At 40.3% G+C, this 24,626-nt stretch overlaps 1 protein-coding gene across 1 annotated transcript in view; it reads right to left on the bottom strand.

Annotated features, from left to right (window-relative positions):
- FHOD3 (formin homology 2 domain containing 3) overlaps positions 1-24,626 on the bottom strand; it is a 371,022-nt gene that overhangs the window by 133,365 nt on the left and 213,031 nt on the right. Inside the window, exon 9 of the mRNA XM_014938430.1 lies at positions 2,111-2,222. Within this exon, the coding sequence (XP_014793916.1) occupies positions 2,111-2,222 (112 nt within the window). The remainder of the gene's footprint in view (positions 1-2,110; positions 2,223-24,626) is intronic.

Below are 24,626 nucleotides of genomic sequence, written 5' to 3'. Positions count from 1 at the left end.
CAGAGTGCAAGGCCAGCTCCACTTTCCAGAGCCCGCAGAGTCCCGGTATGCTTAAACTAAAAAGAGATTAAATTCCTCTGGGGCCCTGAAACAAGAAAAAGCACGGGAAAGGGGGAGCTAGATGGAAGTATAAGTAGAAGCTACTTCCTATATGATGAGGGCCATGCAGTTATTCAGTTACGGTCTGCTTGTAGCTGAGAGTAAAGCCGCCGATTCCACAGATCTCTGTACTTCAGTTTGCATATGGATGTGTTCTCACATGGAAACCACAGATGGGATCACTTTGAAACCAGGCTGAGTTATTATGGGGTTCTTTCTGTTAATCATGTGTGGTACACATGTTGAGGAATTATGTCACATCTCATCACCTTGTATGTACATGAAACATTGGACTTTTTTCAAAGCAGTGCTAAACTTAATTATATACCTGCAAGATTTATGACACAGTTTCAAAAAAAGCCACATCGGTTTTTCTTCCTCTGTATTTCGATTCCATTAAATCAGTCATTAAAGGCAGGTACTCCTCAGTTATAAGCCACTAATTTCAAAACATAAATCAAAACATAGCACATGCACAGCTAAAAGTGAGAGCTGATTTAGTTGATGACCTAAAAAAGGAACTAAATATAAAACCAGAAAAAAAAAAGATCTCTATCTAAGTGCAACTGCATTATAATGATAAAATAAAAAAGAGAGAGAGAGAAAGAAAGGAAAACTGGATATTTTTTGCAAGAGTTCATGAGACAATCCACAGGTATGAGAATTCCCATAAACTGTCTCTTCATAATCCGAACAAATACCCATCTAAGTACATGCATCACTTTTTTCCCACACATTTTACATTGTTACTTAAGTTGTTTTATTACTTTGGGACATGTACATATTTGCCTGAGGCTGTTCTACAGATACAGAAGGCAATACACAGCTCATGGTCGTGTGTTTTGTGTTCTCCTTTCTCTCTTTTCTTTAATGAGGTTTACTAGCATGTGAACAGATGGCAATTTGAGAATACCAGTGAGTTCAGAGAGCTGAGGAAATTCTAAGACTGACTGTAAAAATAAATCAGCGCTGACAATTACATGAATATTGTAATTACATTTCCGCTTATGGCGTTGTAAGGTTTATTGGTTTTAATTCAAAACACAAAGCCAACCTGGAGTCCACTGTTTAAACTGTTTTGGAATTACCCCTGCCTGCTCCCCTTCCATAAGATACAATTTGGGTTTTTTTCCTGGGGTCTTTTCAACACACTCAGATAGCTGAAAGCAAAATCTGGCTATTTTCTCTTATTTCTGGCACCACCTTTCTCCCCATCCTCCAACTTTTTTTGTTTCACTTTTACCATATCAAGTCACTCAAACAAGTTCAGCATGGAGGCAGTTGCTCCACAGAGGGGATCTTGCTTTCAACCTCCATGTGTTTGAGACCACAACAATGGCTCTCCCAACCTCAAAAACTCTCCTTGAGGCAAAAGAATGTTTTGCATCAAGAGAGTATGCCCCAGGAGCTTAGCAATGACTTTGTGGAAAGAACAAGAAAGAACCATTTTTGTTCTATTTATTTGTAAAAAATACAGTATACATATTCAACTGTTTTTCATGAGCCTGAAGGGTAACAGATTTCATAGTATAATATCTGCTCAAGGGCTTTATTTTAATGTAACAACAGATGGTTTTGCTTTTACTATAAAGCCTGTACTATTACTGACCTCGTCTTTCTCTTCAAAGGGATTACACTGATTAGATATCATTTTCTTTTCTAAATCAGACTTCTCAAGAAGGAAGTGGGAAGACAGTCTGGCCTGAAGGAACCTCTGAGGTCGGAAGATGCAATGGGACTTACTTTGCCTGAGTGCAGGGAAGGGGCAATGACTGCGGTGCCCAGGGAGGCAGTTGAGTTCCTCAGCTTTTCACTCCTCCATTTTCCCACTATAATTCATTCCGCAAAATTGCACGAGTACTTAAATTATGCTTTTAGTCAAGAAATGAAAAGTATGTCATATAAAGCAAGCATCACGAAAGCAACTGTAGAACTATGGAAATCAGTGATGAAATGCAACCCTGATCTCAGTGTTGCTGGGATTTTGCACCCCCCAAGTAAGGCTACTCACCTCTCTTTTCATCAACAGTAGACACTGCCTGGATCAAAAGCGGTGCGTTGGATTCGGTATATTCCACGAACACCAGCAGCAGCTTCAGCGCTGTCTTTACCACCAGGCGGAACTGGAAGAAAAGAGTGCAACTTGTCATTCAGCAAACCACAGCATTTCCAGATGTGTTAAATGACACTGGGCAAGATGCAAGCACAGCGATCCCGATCTTGGATTAACACACAAACAGAGGAGATTAAGATGTGCCAGGACTGAAAAAATGACAGGTAGCCAGTTGGCTGAAAATTTCATTCACTGAACAGTGGTCTCCTAGGGAAGACTCAATAGCTGATTAATCCAAATGAAAGCCTGTACATGTGAAAAACAGGTTGAACATCCCACCTATGCATGCACCTATGCATACCCTCAACATTAGTGTCCAAAGCTTGATGTACGCAGGACTTACTGAGCTAAGAATGCATATATTCCTCTGTTTCTCAACACAACATTTATTTCCCCCTTTCACTGTGAGCTTTTAATGCTATGATATTGCTATACGATAGCATTATTTTCTCCTTGTGCTTTCTTCTTTTCTTATAATGTTACTATTTAATGCTTAAATTATTAAATAGATCAATCTTTCCTATTTAACACAACTTGGAAGAAAGTGTGTTTAATCTCCGACTGTCCCATCCTGTCACAAAATGTGTGATTTACTGGAACTGAGCATACTGCCTGCAAGTTTTCAAACTCATTTTTTGGTAGATCCCCAGGAGTGTGACTTCAGCAAAGACTCAGCAAAACTACCAGCCACTTCACAGGTAGTTAAATGAAAGGCAATTGAAATCCAATGACACACCAACAAATCACTTCCTCACAATTGCACTGGACATCTGTGTATTTGCCTGTCAGGCCAACACCACGCTGTTTCTGCTCTACAATGACATTTCCCTTAGCAATCAAGTTCAGTTGTTTAACAGACATATTGAAAAAATTTCCAACAAGTCTCCACTTGCTTTGTAAAGTTCCTTGCTTCCTAAAATTTGAGTTACTAGATTACTGTAAACAATTCTAACATTAACATACTTCCCAGATAACCACTTGTGTACTACCTACTAATCCACTCGGGAACCTTTCTCTAGAAAGGAAATCTTGGATATTACTTTTGATGGTTCTTAAAACCTCAAGGCTTGTTCACATGGTGACAACAGGATGCATTTATATAGAAGTACTCCATGGCAAAATTCACATATGTTTCCATTTGACAGCAATCAGGGGGGGACACACCAGGCTTCCGTCTATTTTTGCAAATCTCTTTTTCTTCCAGAAGGGAGGACCTTCTGCAATGCCTTTGCTCTAACTGCTGCCTGCTGGCCATGGCAGCTGCTGTGATAAGGAGCCAGTCCCTACACACCTCGTACCCACCACGCTGCAAGTCCTGTGAAGGCTCAGGGCAGCCCGCTGCAGTTGCACCAGACCAAGGCTGATTATTTGGGTCCTGTCTGCTGGTGTCAACTTCCTAAGAGATGACAGTGTAAGGAATAAATACCACCCAGAAGCAGTCCTGGAGACAAGGAAGGGTTAGAAAAGCTGTGTTTTGCTTGCCGTTTAAAAGCTAGTAGAAGGACACTGTAAGTTCAGTTCCCCAACCTGCAAATTTTCAGGGCTTATCCGACTCCTCACAAACCAGTCAATCAGCCCTGGGAAGGGAGGTGTCTGTAGGAGAAGTACGATCCATGGCAGCTTTCTGCTGGTAGTCAGCACGGCAACTAGCTTAAAACACGCTGTTTGCTGCTCAATAGAAAACAGCATCCGAGAGCCCTGTGGGCACTTTCAAGCCTGCGTGCTGCTTTGGACACCATGGGCGAGTACAAAACCAAAACGCTGCAGTCCTAGACTAACCACACAATGCCTACACTGGGGACTTACCGGCTACCTGTGACACACACAACCTTTGCACACATCCTACTGTGGGTTTTTTTAATACTGCTTTAATAGTGCTTCTTGAGAGAAGCAGGCAAGCATCGAGCAGCTGCAGTGCTCCTTGGAAACAGAAGTCTTCAGTCAGCCAAAGCCCCTCCAAGACATCTGACAGCCTGTCACCCCCAGACACAAGGACAGTCCAGAGCCTGACATGCTCACACTAAAGTCATCTAAAATTATCCATCGTGGCCCCAAGAAGTCTCTGAAATGTCTGTTCCAGGGATAGCTGCTGCCAAGACCCATGAGAAGCACGTGTGTTTTCCCATAGGATGGCCTCCCATAGGATGTCCTACCTGTTAAATGATCTCTTCATGACCCCCCATGGGCCTGACCCACCTGTAGCAGCTCATGCCCGCTGCTGATGACATGTTAGGTGCCAGGTATCGCAATGGGAAGGGTTTCAACCAAGACTCAAAATGACTGTTTCACAACTTTCAAAATACCAGAGCTATTCAGAAAGTTTCCACTTGTGATTAACTATGTTGACTATCAAAGTGGGAGATCCTCATATCTTGGCGAGTGAATTACAAAATGTGTTTGCAGGGCATGCCTTTTCAATTATTTAAATAGTAGACAGTTACACTGCAAAGAAAATAACTGTAAATCTCAAAACTGGGAGATTGCTTAACAGGAAAAAAGAGCAGCAATTCATCAACTTTCTTGCTTCCCTCTGCAAAGCCACAGGATTTTTTGCCAGTGACTGGTATCGTTTTATTTCACATGGTGTACCCAGATGGCACAGCAACAGGAGCAACTGGAACAAGTCTCATATTTCATTCACGAGTAGGTGAATCACTATTCATTTGAATCACTGTTAAAAACTTCATGAAGTCTTTTGAGGCTGTTCCTGCTGCTCTCATTTGGTACTAAGGACAGGCACAACTGCTTTCTGAATCAGCTTCAACAGAGTCACAGTTCTGTTAAAATCCACGGGGCAATCACACTAACGCTTCAGACAAGACTAGATGTCAGAAGAGCAATAGAAGAGGTATACACATGACGCGCTAGCTCAAAAAAAGTCCTGGTGTCACCACTTTGCAAATATTGGCTGTTGCAATTAATTCCAAATTTCTGTCCTAAATATTACAGCTTAGTTAAAAAAAAAGGCTCACTGAGGCAATACTGGTTTGGTAAAGTGATGCTTTATACTGGCTTGGTAAAGTGATGCTTTAACAGTTCTGAGATTAAATCAGGATTCTTGAATGTCAAAACACTGAAGCACCAAAACTTTTACTAAGTTAGAAAATAAAGTCAAGTTGTGTTTTTGTATCACCTGCAGCCCAATTTATAGAGAGGAAATAATGCTAGCATCTTCTGGCTAAAGATAAGAAATAGCCAGCAATGTAAAAGGAAGAAGAAAAATTACAAACCTTTTCCCTCTGACTCGCCTTACGTTATACAGTGGAGTTTGGCAGTCCCTTTCCTTTTTATCTCTTTATATTTAGACAATCGGAAATGTGTTACAGACTCAGCCAAAGAGACCACACAACAGGCTGCAAAATTCATGTCTCATGGAAGGGCTTGTCTCAGTTGTTAATCACTTGCCAGGAAAGGCTTTAGTCTTTAAAAGGAATGTTGTCAGAAAGTTCACTGACTTAGAGACTAAAGCAATAGCTGCAAAGTTCAGATTTTAAAATTTAGGATTCTTTTTTTTTTAAAAAAGAAGTTAGCGAACACAAAAACTTAATATTTTGCTCAGGGCAATATAGTTGCTTTGCATTTACAGTATTAACATTTAAAGAAGTAACGGGCATTGGATTATTACCTAAAGATTTACTACGGCGAAATCCTCCAAGGCCTGATCCAAGCATGGACATGGCCTTGTAAGGCCATATACTCATCCCAGGCAGAGCTGCAGCTAAAGAAACAAGCAGGGCAATGAGTGTCCAGGCCACCAGTGAGAGGTGCACAGGAAAATTGAAAACCTTCTTTTTTGTGGAGTGCAAAGATGCCCCCGACTTCAGATCTAGTGCTGTGGAAACGGCCAGCTAACATCCTGCCAGCACCTGCAACGTGGCTCAGTTTTGTGTTTCACAAGGGGATAAAACCATGTTCTGTTCACAAGAGGAGGAAAAACATTCCTTGAATATATATACTTAAATAAAATACATAATATACATTGTGTATATAAACCCAATTTATTATAATAATAAATATAAAATATAAATTAAATATATTCTTTTCCTTTATAGTAAGAAAAGGAAACATAAATATTAATCTTGAGAGAATCTTAGAATGATTTAAGTTTGAATGGACCTAATACCATCTTCCTTTTCATCTTAGGTGAACATCCCCAGCTCTCCCTTCCTCATATATCATGTATTCTACCCCCTAACCATCGTGATGAGCCCCCCTTAGGCTTGCTACAGCAGATAAATATCTCTCTTGTACTAAGAAGCTCAAAACAGGACACCTGAACTCCCGATACAACCTTATCAGCACCAAACAGGAGAGGCACCTCCTTCAACTTGGTGGCTACGCTCCTGCCAACCCAGCCCCGGATGAATTTGGCCTTCTTTCACACAAGGACACACCACTAACTCTTGTTCAAACTCATTTTTTCTTATTCAGAACGAGTGGACAGAATTAAATGGTGTGATGCTAACAGAAATACCTGTATTTTCCCCTGATTTCTAACAATTACCAGGACTCAGTAGCCTTTAAGGGCCATTTTCAAGGAAGAAACACAGGCAAATGAAGAAGAGAGGTAGAAAAGGAAGATGTACAGAAAGTACCAGTTAAAACCTGCCATGAGAAAATATAATCCTAACAACAAGATCATCAAAACTAACTACAGGACATGTTTACTTTATCTATCAAAAAGTTAGATGTACATAAACAAAAAAGCATTGTGATTCTTCTAGAATTTCTTACAAAGTTATATGTTCCATATTTTTCTCTGTCTGTTATTCCCAACCTGTCTCCTGTTCAGACAGGGGAGTTAGTGTTGCTTTGGCTTACTTGTCTCTGGATGAACCTCATGATATGGGCAAGGATTAAAATTGAAAAAAACAAGAAAAAAAGAAGCCCTATAGCGGCATAGTGATGAAAAATATCTGCTAGCATTTCCAAATTATATTTTGGGAATCAACCAGAGTTTGTATCCAGCTCTTTGGTTTCCTGTTGTACTTGCTGTTGTCAATAGGTCAAAAAGTTCTTTCACCACTTAGTAAAACTACAAATATATAAATATATACACATGCACACACTGCACATATACAAAAAGACTGGAACATATATGACAACAATATATGTATTAGAATAAAAGCTTGTTTTCTCTACCTGTTTGTTTGCTTCTAGCTTACTATTTTACTGTTGGTTTACATGCTACTAGAAGCCTCAGGATTGTGCTTCAACTTGAGCATTACTGGCAATGAGAGCTGTCTGGTTTGTGTGAAAGAAGGTTTGCCCCTAATGACCACACAACGCAACTTTATCTTACTACTGCTCTGGCATAAGGCATCTGTATTTTGTGGCAGATGCCAGAACCATGCCAGTTTGTTAATTTTCTTTCCCTGGGAGATAAAAATGCACCTGGAACATTTCTATCCTTCTTCTCAGAGAAACATCCAATCTTGAAATCAGATTGATATTAGAAATATTGAAAACAGATGAGGAGGGGAAGGACAGCTGGATAATCTTATGTTGGCATTCCTTTGCGTAGCACAGCTTCGGTAGAAATTAAGATATTTACAGCCCATAAACCAGGCTGTGTATGAAGCAGGAGGCTGATTTTCTCTGCCAGGTAGTCAGTGCCAGGTATGTGCACGCATGACATGCATAAGCCTCTGCCAAGGCTGCAAATCAGTAGCTGGTCTCTTAGAAGCACAATTTAACTGACACATAAAACATCCTGGTATTTTCTGATAAATATTAATTTTCTCAAATCTCTGGAAAAATGTAATTTCAGTATTTCACAAGCTGTTGACCCATATTTATGTAACAAGGACACCTCCACTGCAGCCAGCATCTTACTGGGCCTTTCCTACATCTGCACGGTAGAAAACCAACTGGTCCTGATTTCAGCCAGTCAGCCCACTTGGGTGCACAAGGAGGGAGAGCCACCTCTGATACGATGGCTGGACACCAGCTACCTCAGAAATATGCAGGTGTGACTATACATGGGAAAGAACCATAACATCTACAGCAAGAGCAAATAGCTTTGTAAATACATTGTACAGCGTCTACGTAATACAGAAAAAAATATATCAGAAAGGGGTGGGGGGTGTGTGTGAAACATCGAGAAAGACATTATGGGGTAAAACATTTGGAAACCCCTATTACTAGGATTTCCAAGTGCCTTACAGAACAAAGAAACACACCAAGCCCTTTCTATTCTCTGACTCTCTTCTCCAAACCCGACATTTGAGGTCAATTACTTCATTCCAAAAGGGGTGACAACTCTATTTAGTATTCCAGTTCCTTCCTATTTATAGCTCCCGAATGCCAGAACCATCAGAAGAATGAGACCCTTCTGCGTCACCTGAGCCAAGTGTTTCTAGTCAGCTTAATTTGCCGGCTAAACTTTAAAGCAGCCTCTTTTAAGGAGAAGAATGAAAAATTTTAGTCTAAACCCTACAGAACACCACAAAACTTCGCAAATGAGTGTAGTCACCTGTCTCTAGAAGGGAGGAAGAGTTCCATATGTGCTGGGACCTTAAAAGGTGCTCTCGAGGCTGCAATGAAGACATGCCAGTTGCTCCTCTGTTATCAGAGAGGCAACAACTGCCCAAGCCAGAGGGTGTGCAGGGCACGGGGAGGTATGGCAAAGCTGAGGTGCATGGGGAGCAACAGTTAAATACAGTATGCATAAAGAATGTAAATACCACATTCTAGGTACCAAATATTGGGTACCCTCAGATATTTTATTTCATTAAGGCTGTAACTACTAAGTGATCTATGTATCTGTGGGCTGATAGACCAGTAACACATATAAGAATGTGCATGATGCCATGTCTATTTTAAGCATCAGCATTTTTATTAGATTTAAAATAATGCTAGACCCTATTTTAACATTCAACTATTTTCGCTCAAATCTTCAGAGGGATGCTTAAATTAGGCAAATTAAATGTTGTTAAGTGCTTTGCAGACTCAGGACTGAATATGCAGATTGCTGAAAGATGAGTTGGATTGAGATGAAAACCCCTACATGCTTAGATCAAGAAGCTAAAAAATTAGCAGTTAAACACCAGCCTTTAAATCCTGAATGTTCCTTTAAGCTTTTCTCTCTACAGAGCCTGTAATGGTAGGGATGGCAGAGAAATGCATGCATTTACTATTCTTAAAATGAAATTTCTCAGAACTTTGTAAACGTACTGGATAATGATTATAAGGTCTGCGCACTGTTACATATGTGGTGTGTATCTGTCATTTATCTGTGGTGAGATTTCTGACATGAAGAGAAAGAAGGCCATTAAAAGGAAATTCATCTGGCTTACCAACAAAACACAGGGATGAGCAAGTAGTGATTAGTGACTGGTCAACAGGAAAAAAAAAGAAAGGCTCATGCCTGGAAATGATTATTTACATAATCAATCATCGTCCAGAAACAGAAGGGGGAAAAATGAAAAAAATCTGTACACAGAAGCAGGGAATTCATACAACAAATCAAAACATATTGAGCCAAGGCAGCTCTCAGTTGAATGTATGCAATTCTGATGGGAGCTGTAAAAGAGTATATTGGGGGTAGAAACTAGCCCTGTATTAAGCCATTTGTAATGACCTAAGGATGTAGCTACATTTCTTATGCAGCAATAGCCATGTCACACATGCATTGCTTAAAAATCAAAGTGCTGCAGAGCCTGGAACGAGACAGGAGGTGCGACAGGGTTTTTCAGGCATTTCCTTCTTCCCCTTTTGCGAGACCAAAGCTGATCTTCCCATGAGGTAGGGAAGTGACTTTTTCATCCCATGAAATGATGTTTTTCTTTGTTTTATGACAGGATGACTGGAGGACTATTCACAGCATTACAGCACAAAACACAAAGTGAGAGAAGTCCTTTCTTGTTCTCCTCCCCTACAATAAGACCAATTCCCTTGGTTTCTTCTTTGAGAACCGTTCATTGTGTGAAAATGACATATAATTATTCAGCCAGAAAGGAGGACAGGATAGGACCTGGAGATTATAAGACATTAAAGGATCAAGCTTCTTTAGTCTCAGGTGACTCCTGAGATGGTGTCATTGCACCACTGTTGAGAGCCTCAACCACAGAGCTATTAGGTATTTCCCAGTTTTAAGTGCCTTTCTCTTTTGCTCTTTCAGAAACTGTTGAAACAGAAGGATTTGGTTTTAGTTAAATGTTTAGCTTTTTCCATTGCAAAACAAAAACCAAAAATATTTCACTGGAAATTTGCCATCAGCCTGTGTCAAGAACAGGAATTATGCTTCGCTTGTAAAGATTTACACTAAGATTTTCTTTTCTTTCTCTCTTCCAATTGTGCAGTTTTATCGTATTCAACCTGTTGATGCTTTTATTAACCCTTCCCCAAACACTGGTATCTTCTAGGACTCCAGCCAAACGAACACCATCAGTATATCTAGACCTGCCTTCTGTGTCTGACTAGGGATTGTGATATTATCTTAGTCAAGGTATAAAACACCCAGCTTGAGAGACAGCACAGCAACATGAAAAGCAACTTCTGCTAAAACTCATGCTAGTATGCAATGTGCTATCAAACAGCTTCTGATAAAGAATAGGCATTTATCTTTTCTTTTTTATTCTACAAACATTCACCTCAATTTTTTTATATATAGCAAGGGTTTTCAAGCATTTTCATGTTATGGATCATAGAGTCTAGTAAAGTCTGTTCCTTTCATTAGATAACAACCTTTGTTGGGCAAATATGAAATATAATAAAAATACTATTATGTATAATGTCATTCTAATGCAACTTAGCATCTGGAAGCATACTGCCTGACGGTGGTTTTTCAGTAGTTACTGCAAATGCATGGCACAAAAATCTGTAAGTCACAGTCAAAGTAGGAGTATGTCCCACTTTTCAAACAAGAGTGGTCTTTAGGAATCAGTCATACTTCTACTAAATAAAATTTACAATTCTGACGAGCAGAATGAATGTAAAATAACCTTGTCTCTCTTGAAAACTACCCTGATGATCTGTTCAGCAACAGACACAACTGTGATATTTCATGTTTTGGTAAAAAGAAGACAAGCAGATAATAAACAACAAGAAACCACAAGTAGAATTCCACATAATAGATGATTTTGCAAACTAAAGTTCAACCACTGCTTACTGTTATATTGATCACAAGAACTGGGTGTGTTCCTACATCGGAACAATGTGATTAAGGCTCCTTGGCATGTTTCTCTTTTTTTTTTCTCTTGTAATGATGGAAGAGTTGCATGCTGAGCCTTCCCACCAGCTCTCTACATTGATGTATGATGTTAGCCTTGAACTACGCTGTCCTCAACAGATGGTCACTGGGCTGAACCTCTGGCAACAGGAAAGAATGGGAGTTTCAGCAACTTCTTTTCCTTGGGCAGGGCCAAGGTGATATTTCCTTAGTTATGTTCCAAAAAAAACGGGAGAGGAAAAGAGTTTTTATGAACTTAATTGCAGACAGGGCTTTCCCTTCACTCCCCTTCTCCAAAATCCCCTTCATATCACACTATTCTAGATTTCAGTATGCAGCTGAGTGAAATCTTGGTTTGTGAAGGCATCTAACGTAATACAATATCACTGTGCTCAAGACAAAAGACAATCAATTTTCAATAGAGAAGGGATTAAACAGCTTGTTACTACTTCAAAATACTAAGACATGTTACTGATGTGCTACTTATGCTTTGCATTTAAGGATATGAAAGCCATCTACATGGCTTTGCATGTCATGCAACAGTTCTATGAAGCGGGTAGTAATTCACTTCATTTTACATACGGGAAAGCTAAAGGACTGTGAAGTTAAAGGCAAATAAAAGATGTAACATTGCATCTTACTTCCTTTTTTTTTAAAAGATCTCCAAGTTAATATTTGACTAATGTGTGTTTTCAGATATATTTTAAATTCCAGATGCAGGCTATAGATGTAAGGTTACATCAGTACTATATCATTTTCATGAGTAATTAGAAGTCGACTTGCTCCACGTTAGTTTTCCACACCAAATCACCTTCTTCTGAGACCCCCTTCCTATCATAGCCAGACCTCTGATTTGTACAGGCTGGCCTGTAGGTGATGCAGGAAAGAGTTTCCTCATGACACCGGCAGAGCGTGCTTCAAAAGCTTCAGACCTGCGGTACGTTTGACATGGGATCTGTGTACAAAGCAGCATCTTCATGGAGTTAGTTTTCCTCCTGTTCAACGCACAAAACTGCTCAGGTGGAGCTCTGAGATAACCCAGTCCCCTGACTGTGACACTCATCACCAACAAAATGTGTGGCGCTGCTGAATTATGGTCAAAGCCAGAGAAAAACAGAAATAAGGAAACTGTCTCTTCTCTCAGAGCTTCCTTACAAAATCAAACCCGCTCAAACACGGGACACTCCATTTTCCATCTTGTTTCTTTAGAGAGCTGTACTGTCCCTCCCCCTGTCCATTTGTAGACTAACTCTTCCCTGTAACTACGGGATCTGCCCACTGAATTCAGTCATATTTGACAGTAATTTTACTACTCAAATTGAAAACTGCAATAGAGAAGACCCCCAAGTTGGTGTTCCCATCAGAGAAAAGGAAGTTTCCAGCCCTTTTGAAAGGCAGCCAGCTAAAAAATTAGTCCTCATGAAGCCTTCACCTTCCACCAGCCACACCACAGGCTGCCAGTTGTACCAAAGACAGGCACAGGGCACACGACAGAACTGATGGTACACCAAGAGCATGTGGGATGGGAAGGAAAAAGCAAGGAAGGAGGATAACAAAGATAACAAATTGCCTCATTAGTTCTACCGCTCATGAAACAACTTGCTAGACTTAGTGGCCTTGGCGATGTCCTGTTTAAATAATATCAAGGTTGAGTTCAAGGGCCCTAGAGGACAAAACTATTTGAGTCTGCAAGTACAGTGGAAAACTACTTTGTTATTATTCTGTGGTTTTATGCATGTGAAATTTGTTCTTTCAACAGTTCCATTAAAAAGTACTCATATTAAATACCAAAACTATGGCTGGGTTTAAATAACTTCACCTGAAAACCCCTGTGAGTTTAATGATATACTTGGCAGTCCTTTCCCGACACTGTACAATCTCACAGACAACATTTCAACAGCAAAAACTCAAAATCAAAACAACCTATGTATAAAATCTGTGGAAACAGTTGAAGATAGTGTGTTAACAAAGAGTACAAACTATAATATATTATCTATTGCAACAGCTTTCTTAAGCAAATAACTGTTAACAGGTTATCCTTTTCAGGCACCCTAAAAAGGAACATACTAGTGGTTTCAACTACTGAAATAATAAAACTGTTGAAAGAACAGATATTATACATAAAACCATGGGACAAACCCACCACTAACTCCGCTTGAAAGAATAATTAATAAAGTAAAACTAGAGAAAGGAGATATATATGTATATATTCCACTTATTACTGGAACAGTAAGAATACTATTATTTCACTATATATATGAACTGAAGATTTTTCTCTATTCTCAAACTTTTGAGTATTATCAAGCACAAAAAGGAACCCAGAATCAGTGCTCTGACTGACAAAACAGACCCATTTATTTACTTTTGGACAACTAGCCAAATAAAATTAATGAATGAAGCTACTTTCTGAGAAACACCTAAACATATCGGAAGCAGTCACATTTCTCCAGCAATCACCTATTTGTCACAGCTTTCCCAAGTCTGGAAAAGGTGGATGTCCTCAAATCTAATTCACATCATCACTATAGTCCAGATGCTTTTTTCTACATCCACAGGACTCCATGATGAAAACAAAAATGTAACTGAACCCAGACACGTTCCCAGCTTCCCATGTGATGGGTTTCTGAGCTGAGTGGCAGCATCTTCCACACAGCTAACACTTATGGGGGCGCAAGTCACTGCATATCAGCTAAGGCACTGCTGAATTACACAGCCCTAGTAATTTCACATTATTCTAACTCTAACTTCATTGAATGAGGACAAAGATGGCGAGATTTTAAATTTCGGTTTTCATAAATGCAAGCAGGTATGCAACTTCTGCATACAGACAAAGAATGGCAAGATTATATGATGTAATTATGGTAGGAAACAGTGCCCATATCATGGTGATAACTATTTTGGAAGACATACAAAGTTCAGTGTCCAGGGAGATAATGCAATTCCTTCATCTCAAGCTACCTCCTTCCGCTGACTTGTATCAACCAAACTCATCGCAGCCACCCTCAATTTCACTGCAAATCAAACAAACGTAGAAACTGAAAAGATGTAGGCTTGGTTTGAATAGTAGAAAGGAGAAAGAGGTGCCAGGAGGTCCCTTGAGTCCTGCTTGGATAATAAAAATGGAAGTGTTTCTATACAGCAACTCCTTTTAGTAATGTGGGAATGGCTTCTCAAGCCCAGGTTGGGGTTAGCTCTAATCACACTCATCAATTCACCTGAAGATGAGACCTTTTATGCAATGAGAGTCTAGCAGTTCTCTGCACACCAGGTGTGGTCTGGGATTACAGCAGCCACCTCTGATATTCTAGCTGAAGTGACTTAATTTTCTCAAGCACTTAAGAGAATACTGAGAGGTTTGCTAACAAACCTCCTATGACTCACAGAATTTGCATTTAGGTTCCTCATCAGTACCACAGTGACAGCATTCCTTACTTTTGGTCTAGTCTGAAAGCAGACACTGAGGGTTAGAAATATGTTTCCTATACCGGAGACTCAGAACATGGCTATGACAATATTTACAGCTCAGAAACTCATTTTCAAAACTGACAGGTCCAGCAGGGCTTCTGAGCTCACACACATCTATGCGTGCAACTCTCCCTACAGCCTGCTTTCTTGGAAACCTGCATGTGCAGCCCAAAGACAAGCCTGGACCAGGTTTCTTATCTCCCAAGTCACATAACAGAGCCTCAGAAGTACCACAGAGCATCCTCCAGACTCACCTGAAATATGACCACTCTCGCCACAAATCTAAAAATACCAAACAGCGAGGTAATAAGATAACTGAAATCAAATATATATCAAAATAATATTCCTAGGAGGCTGTAGCTACCAAGCTACGGGTAATTTTTCAGCAGTGGTGACCAGGAGAGTGGAGTAGCTAGCAGAGCAGCAGAGCCCAGATTTCTCTTTATTTGATGCTTCTTCAGTGTCCAACTCTGAACCTGAGGACTAAATGCATTTGATCAAACCACTGTACAGTCAGATGTGTCTTTATTGTGGCATTATTTAAAGTGGATTTCAGTTTCACTATTGTCAGAATGAAACATATTTGAGATGTAGTATTTGAGAATTATTCAGCATCTGGGACTGGTACAGTTTTTAGCCAAGTAATTGCCGTGGTCATTCAAAGAGCTGAATCCACAGAAGTATGCGATCATAATCAGCAGTAATTTGACTTGCATCACAGATCAATTTGGGGCTGTTGTTTCAGTTCTTTGGGAGCAGTACAGACAGAAAGAGGGAGAGAGAGAAGGAGGAGGAAAAAAAAAAAAAAAAGGCACCTCCAAGCCTTTCTTTTTCCTGAAGTAACCGCAACAGATTACTTCCACTTTCTTCTGAAGTCAAGAGTAACTGCAGGCAAAATCAGTAAATGCAGTGATGCCCTAACGAGGGGCAGCAGTTCACAAAAGCAGTAAAATAAACTGCTGCGGAACATGATCCTTTGCATCCCAGAAAGCTCAACTGAAATGCACTGCGGTACCTGTGTAATGTCTGACAGGAATGGTCCCTATGTATTTAGCCAAAACCAAATGTAATTGAGATTTGACCCTTTCAACTCAGCAGAGCACAATTTCTGAAGAGGTGAGTTTATTGACAGTACTAGAATAACGCTGAACTCTTATTTTTGGTGAAATTGTTCCTGCTTTTAGAAAATGTATCATGGTAGGCTCTCACAGCACTTGACAAGGAACATTCAAATAGTTAAGATCTAAATAGTTGCATAAAAGAGAAATGTAATGGAGGAATTGTGTGAAGCCCCTGAAAGATATTACCACAGTGATCATGGAAATGCCAGGGAAAAAAAGCATTTTTTTAAATTTTCCGAAATACTGCATAGGCATATTTCCTTTCATAAAAGTAAAATGTCTCGCAATATCTGAAATAATATTTTAGGCGTCCACATACAGATTTAGCTGTAAAGTTCTTGGCTCTGAATAATAACAACAACAACAACAGTAACAAAGATAATAACCTACAGAGCAAATTAAGAGTCTTGATAGCCAGTCCCCCACGTTAACCAGGAAAATAAGACCTCAGAACCTGGGAGGGACTGGATTTCAGTCTTGCTGCCAGAGATCTCTCTTTACTGCCTCTGAGTAGTAAAGCAGATCTGCCTACACACATAATACCAAAGTAAAAATCTTTTCAAGTTTGAACTATTCCTTCCCATTACTGAGTCATGTTGTTTCCAACCCATACATCCCCAGCACAATTCACATCAGGCTACAAATATGGGATGCTAAAGGGTAACAGCTGCATGAGGGAAGGACAGCACAACTCAGCTCCTATCAATGACCTGTGCTAGGTATTAGGTGGAACAGCTGTTGTAAAGCCCACAGTCCTGCTCAACATCCTATTCTCCCAGTAGCATTTTGCTCCAGTCTTGTTGTAAATCTGTTTATTCATATCCTTCTGCGCCTGCTAGGTGGTGCTGTGGGATGGCTTTTCTAAGGCAGAAAAGGCAGCTTGCCTTTTTTTTCCCGTCAGTGATTTTTTTTCTTCTACATGAGAGCAGCTGCAGCGTCTTCTGCACTTTGGTCATACAAGATGTGTCCTGTCTGCTCTCCTTTCTTGTTCTTTACTTGCTGCAGGCATGCGGTGGCCACGACTGATGATGCTGCTTCTTCAGACAAGTCAGAGAAAATGTGTGTCAGCCTTCATCTGCATACATCCATACCCATGCAGGAAAGCAGGAACCTCAGACGGAGGCATGAAGTATTAAAATCTAGACTAAAGATTTCAAAATTTTCATTTCCCTTTGGTTCCAAAGATAGAGGACATTTAAGCAAACTATTTCTATTGACAAAGTGGGATTTAAAATGCACAAGTCAATGCACAAGTCAATAGAACAGCTTTAAAGGAAAGGGTAAGTTTAAAACATCCTGAAGCTCCAACAAGTGAAATATCTTCTTTTTTCCGTCTCAAAATACAACTCAATTCCATGAGGAAAGGCCACCTACCGCAAAAACTTTAGAAGGCAATCGTCTGAAAGGGGAGGTAATGGGAAGGGTGCTTTTTTAACTTCATTTTTGTCCTCGAGCTAAAGAATAACTGAACTGGCAAAATGCTATCAGTGCTTTAACATTCATAGTATCGTAACTGGTGCAGACTAGGATTGAACTATTCGAACCTGTGAAAACATGTTGTGCTAATGACCTGTACATAAAGGCAGTCTGGTGATGTCCATCTGTTCCACATAACTTCGTGTCAGTTCAGCCAAAGATGACGAATAATCCCAACCCACCCTTCTGAGCAAAAGGGAAGAAGAAGAAAACAATCATCCAGATGAGTAATCGCAGTATCACTACATCAGGTGATGACATCAGGAAAATCTTCTGCTCCATTTTCAGATCCTGTCCCATGGCCCAACGCTGTGGGACACCCTCTGAACACTTTCTGTTTCTATACAAAAACCCCCCTAGTACACGGCAAGGCTCTCGGACATATATATTGCAGTTTCTAATATTTTCTATCCGATGCTCTGCTCTGAATGTAGATCTTCCACTGTCAGAAACTGAACATGGGCATTCGCGTTGGATGCCCACACCAGAACGGGGATGACAAGGAAACAAGAAGAGACATCATGCAGGCCAGGGATGAAAGTTCAGGTATATCATGATTCCAAGCAAGTTTGGCACAAATCTCACTGCCAAGTCCACAGCTAGTACAGACGTCTGTCTGAGCAATCACCAGGCAGTGCAGATCTGGAAGCAAATCTATCTTCAGGTGGTCTATCATGTTCTTTTCCCCTACAGCCACACAGAATCCTTACTACAGCAAGCTCTACAGTTCCCCTGTACATGGAAGAGTGGCCTAAAAGACATCAAATACGAGAGCATGTACACAGGTAAACTAGACCACAATGAGGAGAACAAAAAGAAGCAGTGACCTGAGCACAGAGGTCTGCAAACCATGAAGAGCAGTAGTGACTGAAGAGAAAAATACAAAGAAGTGGAATTCTGTTCCCTCTAGTTAAGGGAAAACAAGGTGAACAAAAACTCAGCCCATACGGGATTAACACTGTTGAGATTGTTACAGATTTATACCTGCAGTGGTCTCTCCTTCCATTTTACTCTTTCCATTTACATTTTGTAACAAAGGCTGTCATATGCAAAGCTCGACTGGGGTAGCATTCAAACTGCAAGTTAGTAAAGAGTTGCATTTCCCTCCCAAAATCATAACAATGAGCTGCTTAGACAACCACACAGTGAAATTTTAAGAGCAGGGGAGAAAAAATGGCTTCTGAAGAGGATGCTTTTCTTTTTCTTAATAAACTAGAGAAGGAAGCAGCTACATGCTGCGGGAAACAAAAAAAGACAAAGCATACATTTGCTACATTTCTGTATTTTTTGACAAGAAGAAGAAATTAAAAAAATAAATCTGATTTATAAAATAATTCCAATCTATAAAAATTCCACACTGGCTGAGGTATTAATAGTATTTTTTATACTGAACACCACAGTCTTTTTTTTCATTAACATGGTCTTCAAAAAGGAAAATAGTAGAGAGATGGAGGGGGGCAAACCAGGAAGCATCTGAACTCCTCGTTTGATTGCTGTGATCAAAGAGGATCAGAATATGGAAAGAGAGCACACAGCACGTCCAGATGAGACTCATTTCAATGTACCATGGCAGCCAGCTAAGGAACCTGCTGGTACACTGGAAATTATTCTGAAAAGACTTTATATGGTATAAACCACTACTAGAGTACTGTGGAGGAAAAAAAAAAACAACTTTCCTTTGATCTTGATCTTATGAAAAGTAATTGAAGTCCACACATTTTACCAGACATCTTCCTTCTAAGGACTAGTCCTGTAACTGAAGAGACCAACATAAAATCTATGAGGTAACAACAATGAGTCCTGGGGCAATAACCTGGTGAGGTAACTTCAGGGACCTAAACTGGCTGCAACCCAACAGGTTCCTTGGGGTGAATCACATATGTTTTGGTGGTTTCAATTTTTGATACAGCATATTTTTTACTAATATCCAAGTACCTTTAGCTAGTAGCTGTTGCTTTAAAGAACAACTATAGCTAAATAAAGGAATGACAAGCATTTTTGAGACATGCCAGAAGGAAAGATATGGTAACAATTAGTATTAGGTTCAACTTTCACCTATGTATCTGTCTTCAACACATATAATCTCTCCCTCCACTCCTTCATGTTCTTCCCCCAGGGCTCTAAAATGCAAACACCAATTTTCCAGATGAGGGACTGGGGCACAAAGGGGTTTGGAGACTGGTTCAAGAATGTGTCTGGAAGCTGGATTCAGCCTGGGTCTCCCAATGTATGGACTCCCTCCCTAGCTGGGTCATTCTTCCAGGCTAAGCTACAAGCAAAACACTGGTATATTAACTGCTGTGTTGGCTGCCTCAGATCTGGTTTACATGATGCTGAGAAAAATGTTGGATACCACCTTCTTTCCAGCGGGCAGAATTCTGCTATTGTACTATATAGATGGCAACCAGGACAGAGAATAATTTAAGAAGAAAATGAAGGCAAATTTAAGAAGAAAAATAAAGGCAGTGCTGTATTGACTAATCCAGTTGCTACGTCAATGAGTTTCCAAAAAGATAGGACATTCAGAAAAAAAGTTGAGAGAGAAGATTAAGCAGCATAGCTCTGCAGAAAAAGATGGATCCTATATGCCTCACAGTAGACACAGAGTACACAGTGGATTCAATTCATACTTTTACAGGAGAACGAGATCCTTGCACAGCCAAAAATTTAAGCAGACTTTGTGTGGAATTTCTGGTGTTGTTTCCTCACAAACTGCACTTGCATTTCTGCAAAATCCTTTAAAAAGGATCCACACCAACAGTGCAGATTCTCAAAGATCTTTAATAACAATTCAGTAATCATCAAAATAGAGGTGAGAGGAAAAAGCAACTTGGTAACAAAGTCTGAGTCTCCAAAAGTTTACTATAGACAATGAGAAAAATGAAGCCATTAACTAAAGCCTCCTACCCATATCCTATAAATTAATTAACCTATGCTTATCACAGAATGAATATCATAGGGTACTGTGATAAATATGTAAGGTAAGCCCAAAACTCTGTTAAGATAAGAAAAGACTACCTACATTCTTCAAGTATGAGGGAGTAAGTCAATATTAACAATAATGCCTTTTAACAGTCATAAAAAGCCAGAACATTAATATACACCAAAGATGCAAAAGGTTGACCAGCTCCTTTCTTCCTGGACTTTCTGTGGGCAGAACAACCAAAACTCTGTCTAATACTCAGGACATTTAATTAAGCCTCAGGAGATGTGAGTGTTGTGTTTGTTTCTTATACTGGTCGCACTATGCAGGGGAAGAAGAACAATATATCAATTTGATGATAAGTACAGGTGAGGAACAAGTTCTTGATGCTTTCTGGAAACACACCCATTCACTATGGTGCATTTTGGTTTTCTTCATACTGGTCTATCTCATGTACCACAAATGGCATAGCCATGGCGCCCACTCCCCATGACTCAGGGCCTCATTGCATAAAAGTACATTGGCTGATCGCACCCAGAGGGACTTGCCCAGTGCCTTGCTGAAATGGGGATACAAGGACAGAGTATGAAGACTATTTGCTACTGACATGAGCCTATAACTGATTTTTGATACCCATGTATTGACAAGAATAAATATACAAGCCAGAATCTTTCATCCAACAGACTGTCACAAGAGCTAGTTTAACATACAGCCATATCTGATAACACACGTGGTCATATCAGACTGAAAATTACCTCCGACATCATCTTCCAATGTCAGAAGCTGTCCAGTTTGGCTGCACAAAGTATCTTGGAGAAGAGGGCTTGGGGAAGGAAGGAGGGAAGGATTGCCAAGGGGCTTACCACCAGGATGCCTACACTTAAGGCCACGCGTAGGTGCCAGCAGAGAGGTATACACTTACACAATTTGAATTCTAGTTCTGTGACAGTGGTAAAAACAACATAGCTGGACTGACAAAAAGGAAATGATAATAAAAAAACATGGGGAAATTATAATAGAATCATAGAATCGTCTAGGCTGGAAGGGTCCTCAAAAGGTCATCTAGTCCAGCCTCCCCACAGTCAGCAGGGACACCCCCAACTAGACCAGGTTGCCCAGGGCCTTGTCGAGCCTCATCTTGAATATCTCCAGGGATGGGGCCTCAACGACCTCCCTGGGCAACCTGTTCCAGTGCTCCACCATCCTCACAGTGAAGAACTTTCTCCTAATCTCCAATCTAATCTGCTCCCCTCCAGCTTAAAGCCATTTCCCTTCGTCTTGTCACTACAGACCTTTGTAAACAGAATCTCCCCAGCCTTCCTGTAGGCCCCCGTCACGTACTAGAAGGCTGCTATTAGGTCTCCCTGGAGCCTCCTCTTCTCCAGGCTGAAATTCAGAGGAAGTACTTCATTTTGAAGCATTACCTGAACTTTCTGCATATACTTATTTCAAGAAAATTTAAAACACTGTATCACTACATTTCTGCAAAAGGACCGAGATAAGAAATTTGAGTTTGGTGCCATTTCAACAACTGACTATGCACCAGAATAGCTTTCCCTTGTATCACATAAGAGCAGAGACCAGAAAACAGGTAACCCCGCAAAGGCAACCCTGCAGACTGAAGCATTATGCATCCGAGTTCACGAAACAGCACTTCCAGAAAAGGTTCAGACTGTTTATTTTAATTTTAAAATAAGGTATATTCCCTTAAACTGCACCTTATTATACTCTTTAACTTAGGACTAATGATATTTCTACCCTGCAATATGATTACTTAGCTATCCCAAAAAGGTTTGGCATAATGACAGCAACGTGTTTTGTATTGACCAAGTTGATTACTATTTTTAGATATGCATAAAAATCTCAGGTGTGTACTATATGCTTGAATTACAACCAGCTGCTTTTCATCCTTGGAGCCACTCTTTCGTATTTCTTCACTCTTTTCTGACAACTTGTGATTGAAAATTTGCTATTTTTCTTGTTCAGGCAATTGATTTTATAGTCAAAGACCTTTCACACTGTCGGCTTCAAGCATGCTGGAAAGACAAGTAGGCTCCATTTTCTTTAGTCTCATCCCTTAATAACTTTCCACTTGCACCTTCCCCTTTCACAGGAATGCTGGGCTTTATGCTTGTTAGAAAACACTACTAGCTAATAGAAAATTCTAATAGCTAGGGCCTGAGGCACAATAATTTGCTCACAAATGTGAATGGCAACAGATTCGTGACACTGAACTACATTAGTGAGAGAGACCAAGGTAATTCTAAAAGCTAGCACTGATTTTTAGGTTGTTTTTCAGTTTTTTCCCCTACCCACTTCTAGTATAACCCCTGTTTTTTCTTTCTTCATGCCTTTCCTTTGCAACAAGAAATTTGTACATCTGCACAGATGCACGGTATTTTCTGGAAACAGTTGGACATACTTCACTCATTGCTAACAGGACATTTTCTCATACAGATTTGAACAGACGAGACTGAGTGAAAAGTTGGGCCTGAACATTTGGCACATTGTTGGCAGTTAATCATTACATTTTCTCATTCTCCACTTCAAACGAGTTGAAATCAGATCTCTGATACGATGTGGGGGAACTGTGTGTTTTCTAGTATCGCCTTAATCTACAAGAGTTCATTTTGAACACAGAAAAAAGGGTGTTTATCCCTTCAAAATACTCAGAAGTGAATGCAACAGATGGAGCTACAGGAATAGCTATTGCTGCAGGAGTCTGCAAACACTCACATTTGATGGAACAACTTTGAAACCCATCTACAAATACAGTTGGTAAAGAAGAGCAGCGCTCCTAGCAGTCTGGACAGACTGGACTGGACAGCAGTCTGGACAGACTGGACAGCAGAGCTGGACAGACCAAAGCGAGCGCATTAATACAGTCTGCACTGGCTGGCGGATCCTATTCCAAGTTTATTGCAACATCCTGATGCTTATCTTCAAAGCACTAATTAAATACAATTCAAAATAAACTCTGTTCATGCAACAGTGCCGTTACAGATTCAGAGTGAGAGATGGAGGGAAGCTCTCTGCTGACCTGGGTGAGTATTGGCTCAAGCCCTTGAGAGGCAGGAAGCAGGAAAGTTAAGTTCCTATAAACCTGGGATTTTGTTTCTCCCTCGCACAACCATTTTCATAACAATAGTTCAACGGGCAAATGCATAGCTGATTCAATTGAAGAGCCAGCTGCTAAGCTGACATGAACGTTCACGGTTTCACTGAACTCAAAGCAGCTGTACCTGTTCACCACAGCTCAAGGTCTCAAGTGCAGGCAGCCCATGGATGAAACTGCACTGATTTTAGGGCTCAAGGGGAGATCTCAGCTTTGTTCTGAACCCTTCCAGGAAGCAACGGAGCCTGAAAGCCTGTAAGACTGACACCTAACTGACATTTTTACCTGGGCTAAACCTGAAAACAGAAGAAATCCATAGGCTTACCAGAGCTGTGGCTGGAGGGAAGAGAGATGGTGATATCTATGTAGCTTGTGCATTAGCTGTATGCGGAGTCTCATTTGTCAGAGGGTGTAATAGAGTTCATTAACCATTGTGGCAGCAGTTTGGGAAGAGGACAACATGTGAAATTAATCAAAGTAGGTCTTTGAACTGTGCAATTTCTCTTGGATGCTTAACTCCTTTAGCAGGCCAGCTGTTCTAGATTACCTTCCAAACATATTAAGAATATAGCACAACCTCCTACTCACAAAGATTAGGTGTATTCCTACATACACTCCTTTTCATAGAATCATAGAATGGTTAGAGTTGGAATGGACCTTAAAGATCACTGAGTTCTAAGCCCCCTGCCCTGGGCAGCAACACCTCCCACTAGAGCAGGTTGCTCAAAGCCCCATCCAGCCTGGCCTTGAACACTTCCCGGGAATAGTAATTCATCATCCAGGCAATGGTTATTCAGGATAGATCATCTGTGCACACAGTGATTTTCAAAATATATCAGCAGAAAAATGAATGAGATGCAAATACATCATATTCCCAAGACCGTATACCACCCAGTTTTGGTGGTGATTTAATTCAACATGCTTTGGACTTTAGTACTAGTAACGCTACTATTTTAGTCTTATTCATATCTGTTAAGTCCCTTACAAATGTAACTTTCTCCATAAATACAAGCCATTTTTCGGTATGTATTTGTAGACCCACTTTGACATCCATTTGCCCAAGATTTGGCAAGAAATTTTCTGAGGAAAAGAAAAGCACAAATTCAAGTTATATGGTATTCTCTGCTCTGCTTATGACTTCA

The sequence above is a fragment of the Calidris pugnax genome, unplaced genomic scaffold, assembly GCF_001431845.1.
Source record: "Calidris pugnax isolate Ruff unplaced genomic scaffold, ASM143184v1 scaffold13, whole genome shotgun sequence".
Taxonomy (NCBI): domain Eukaryota; kingdom Metazoa; phylum Chordata; class Aves; order Charadriiformes; family Scolopacidae; genus Calidris; species Calidris pugnax.
The sequence above is the reverse complement of the archived record's forward strand: the minus strand, read 5'-3'. Positions and strand labels throughout refer to the sequence as shown.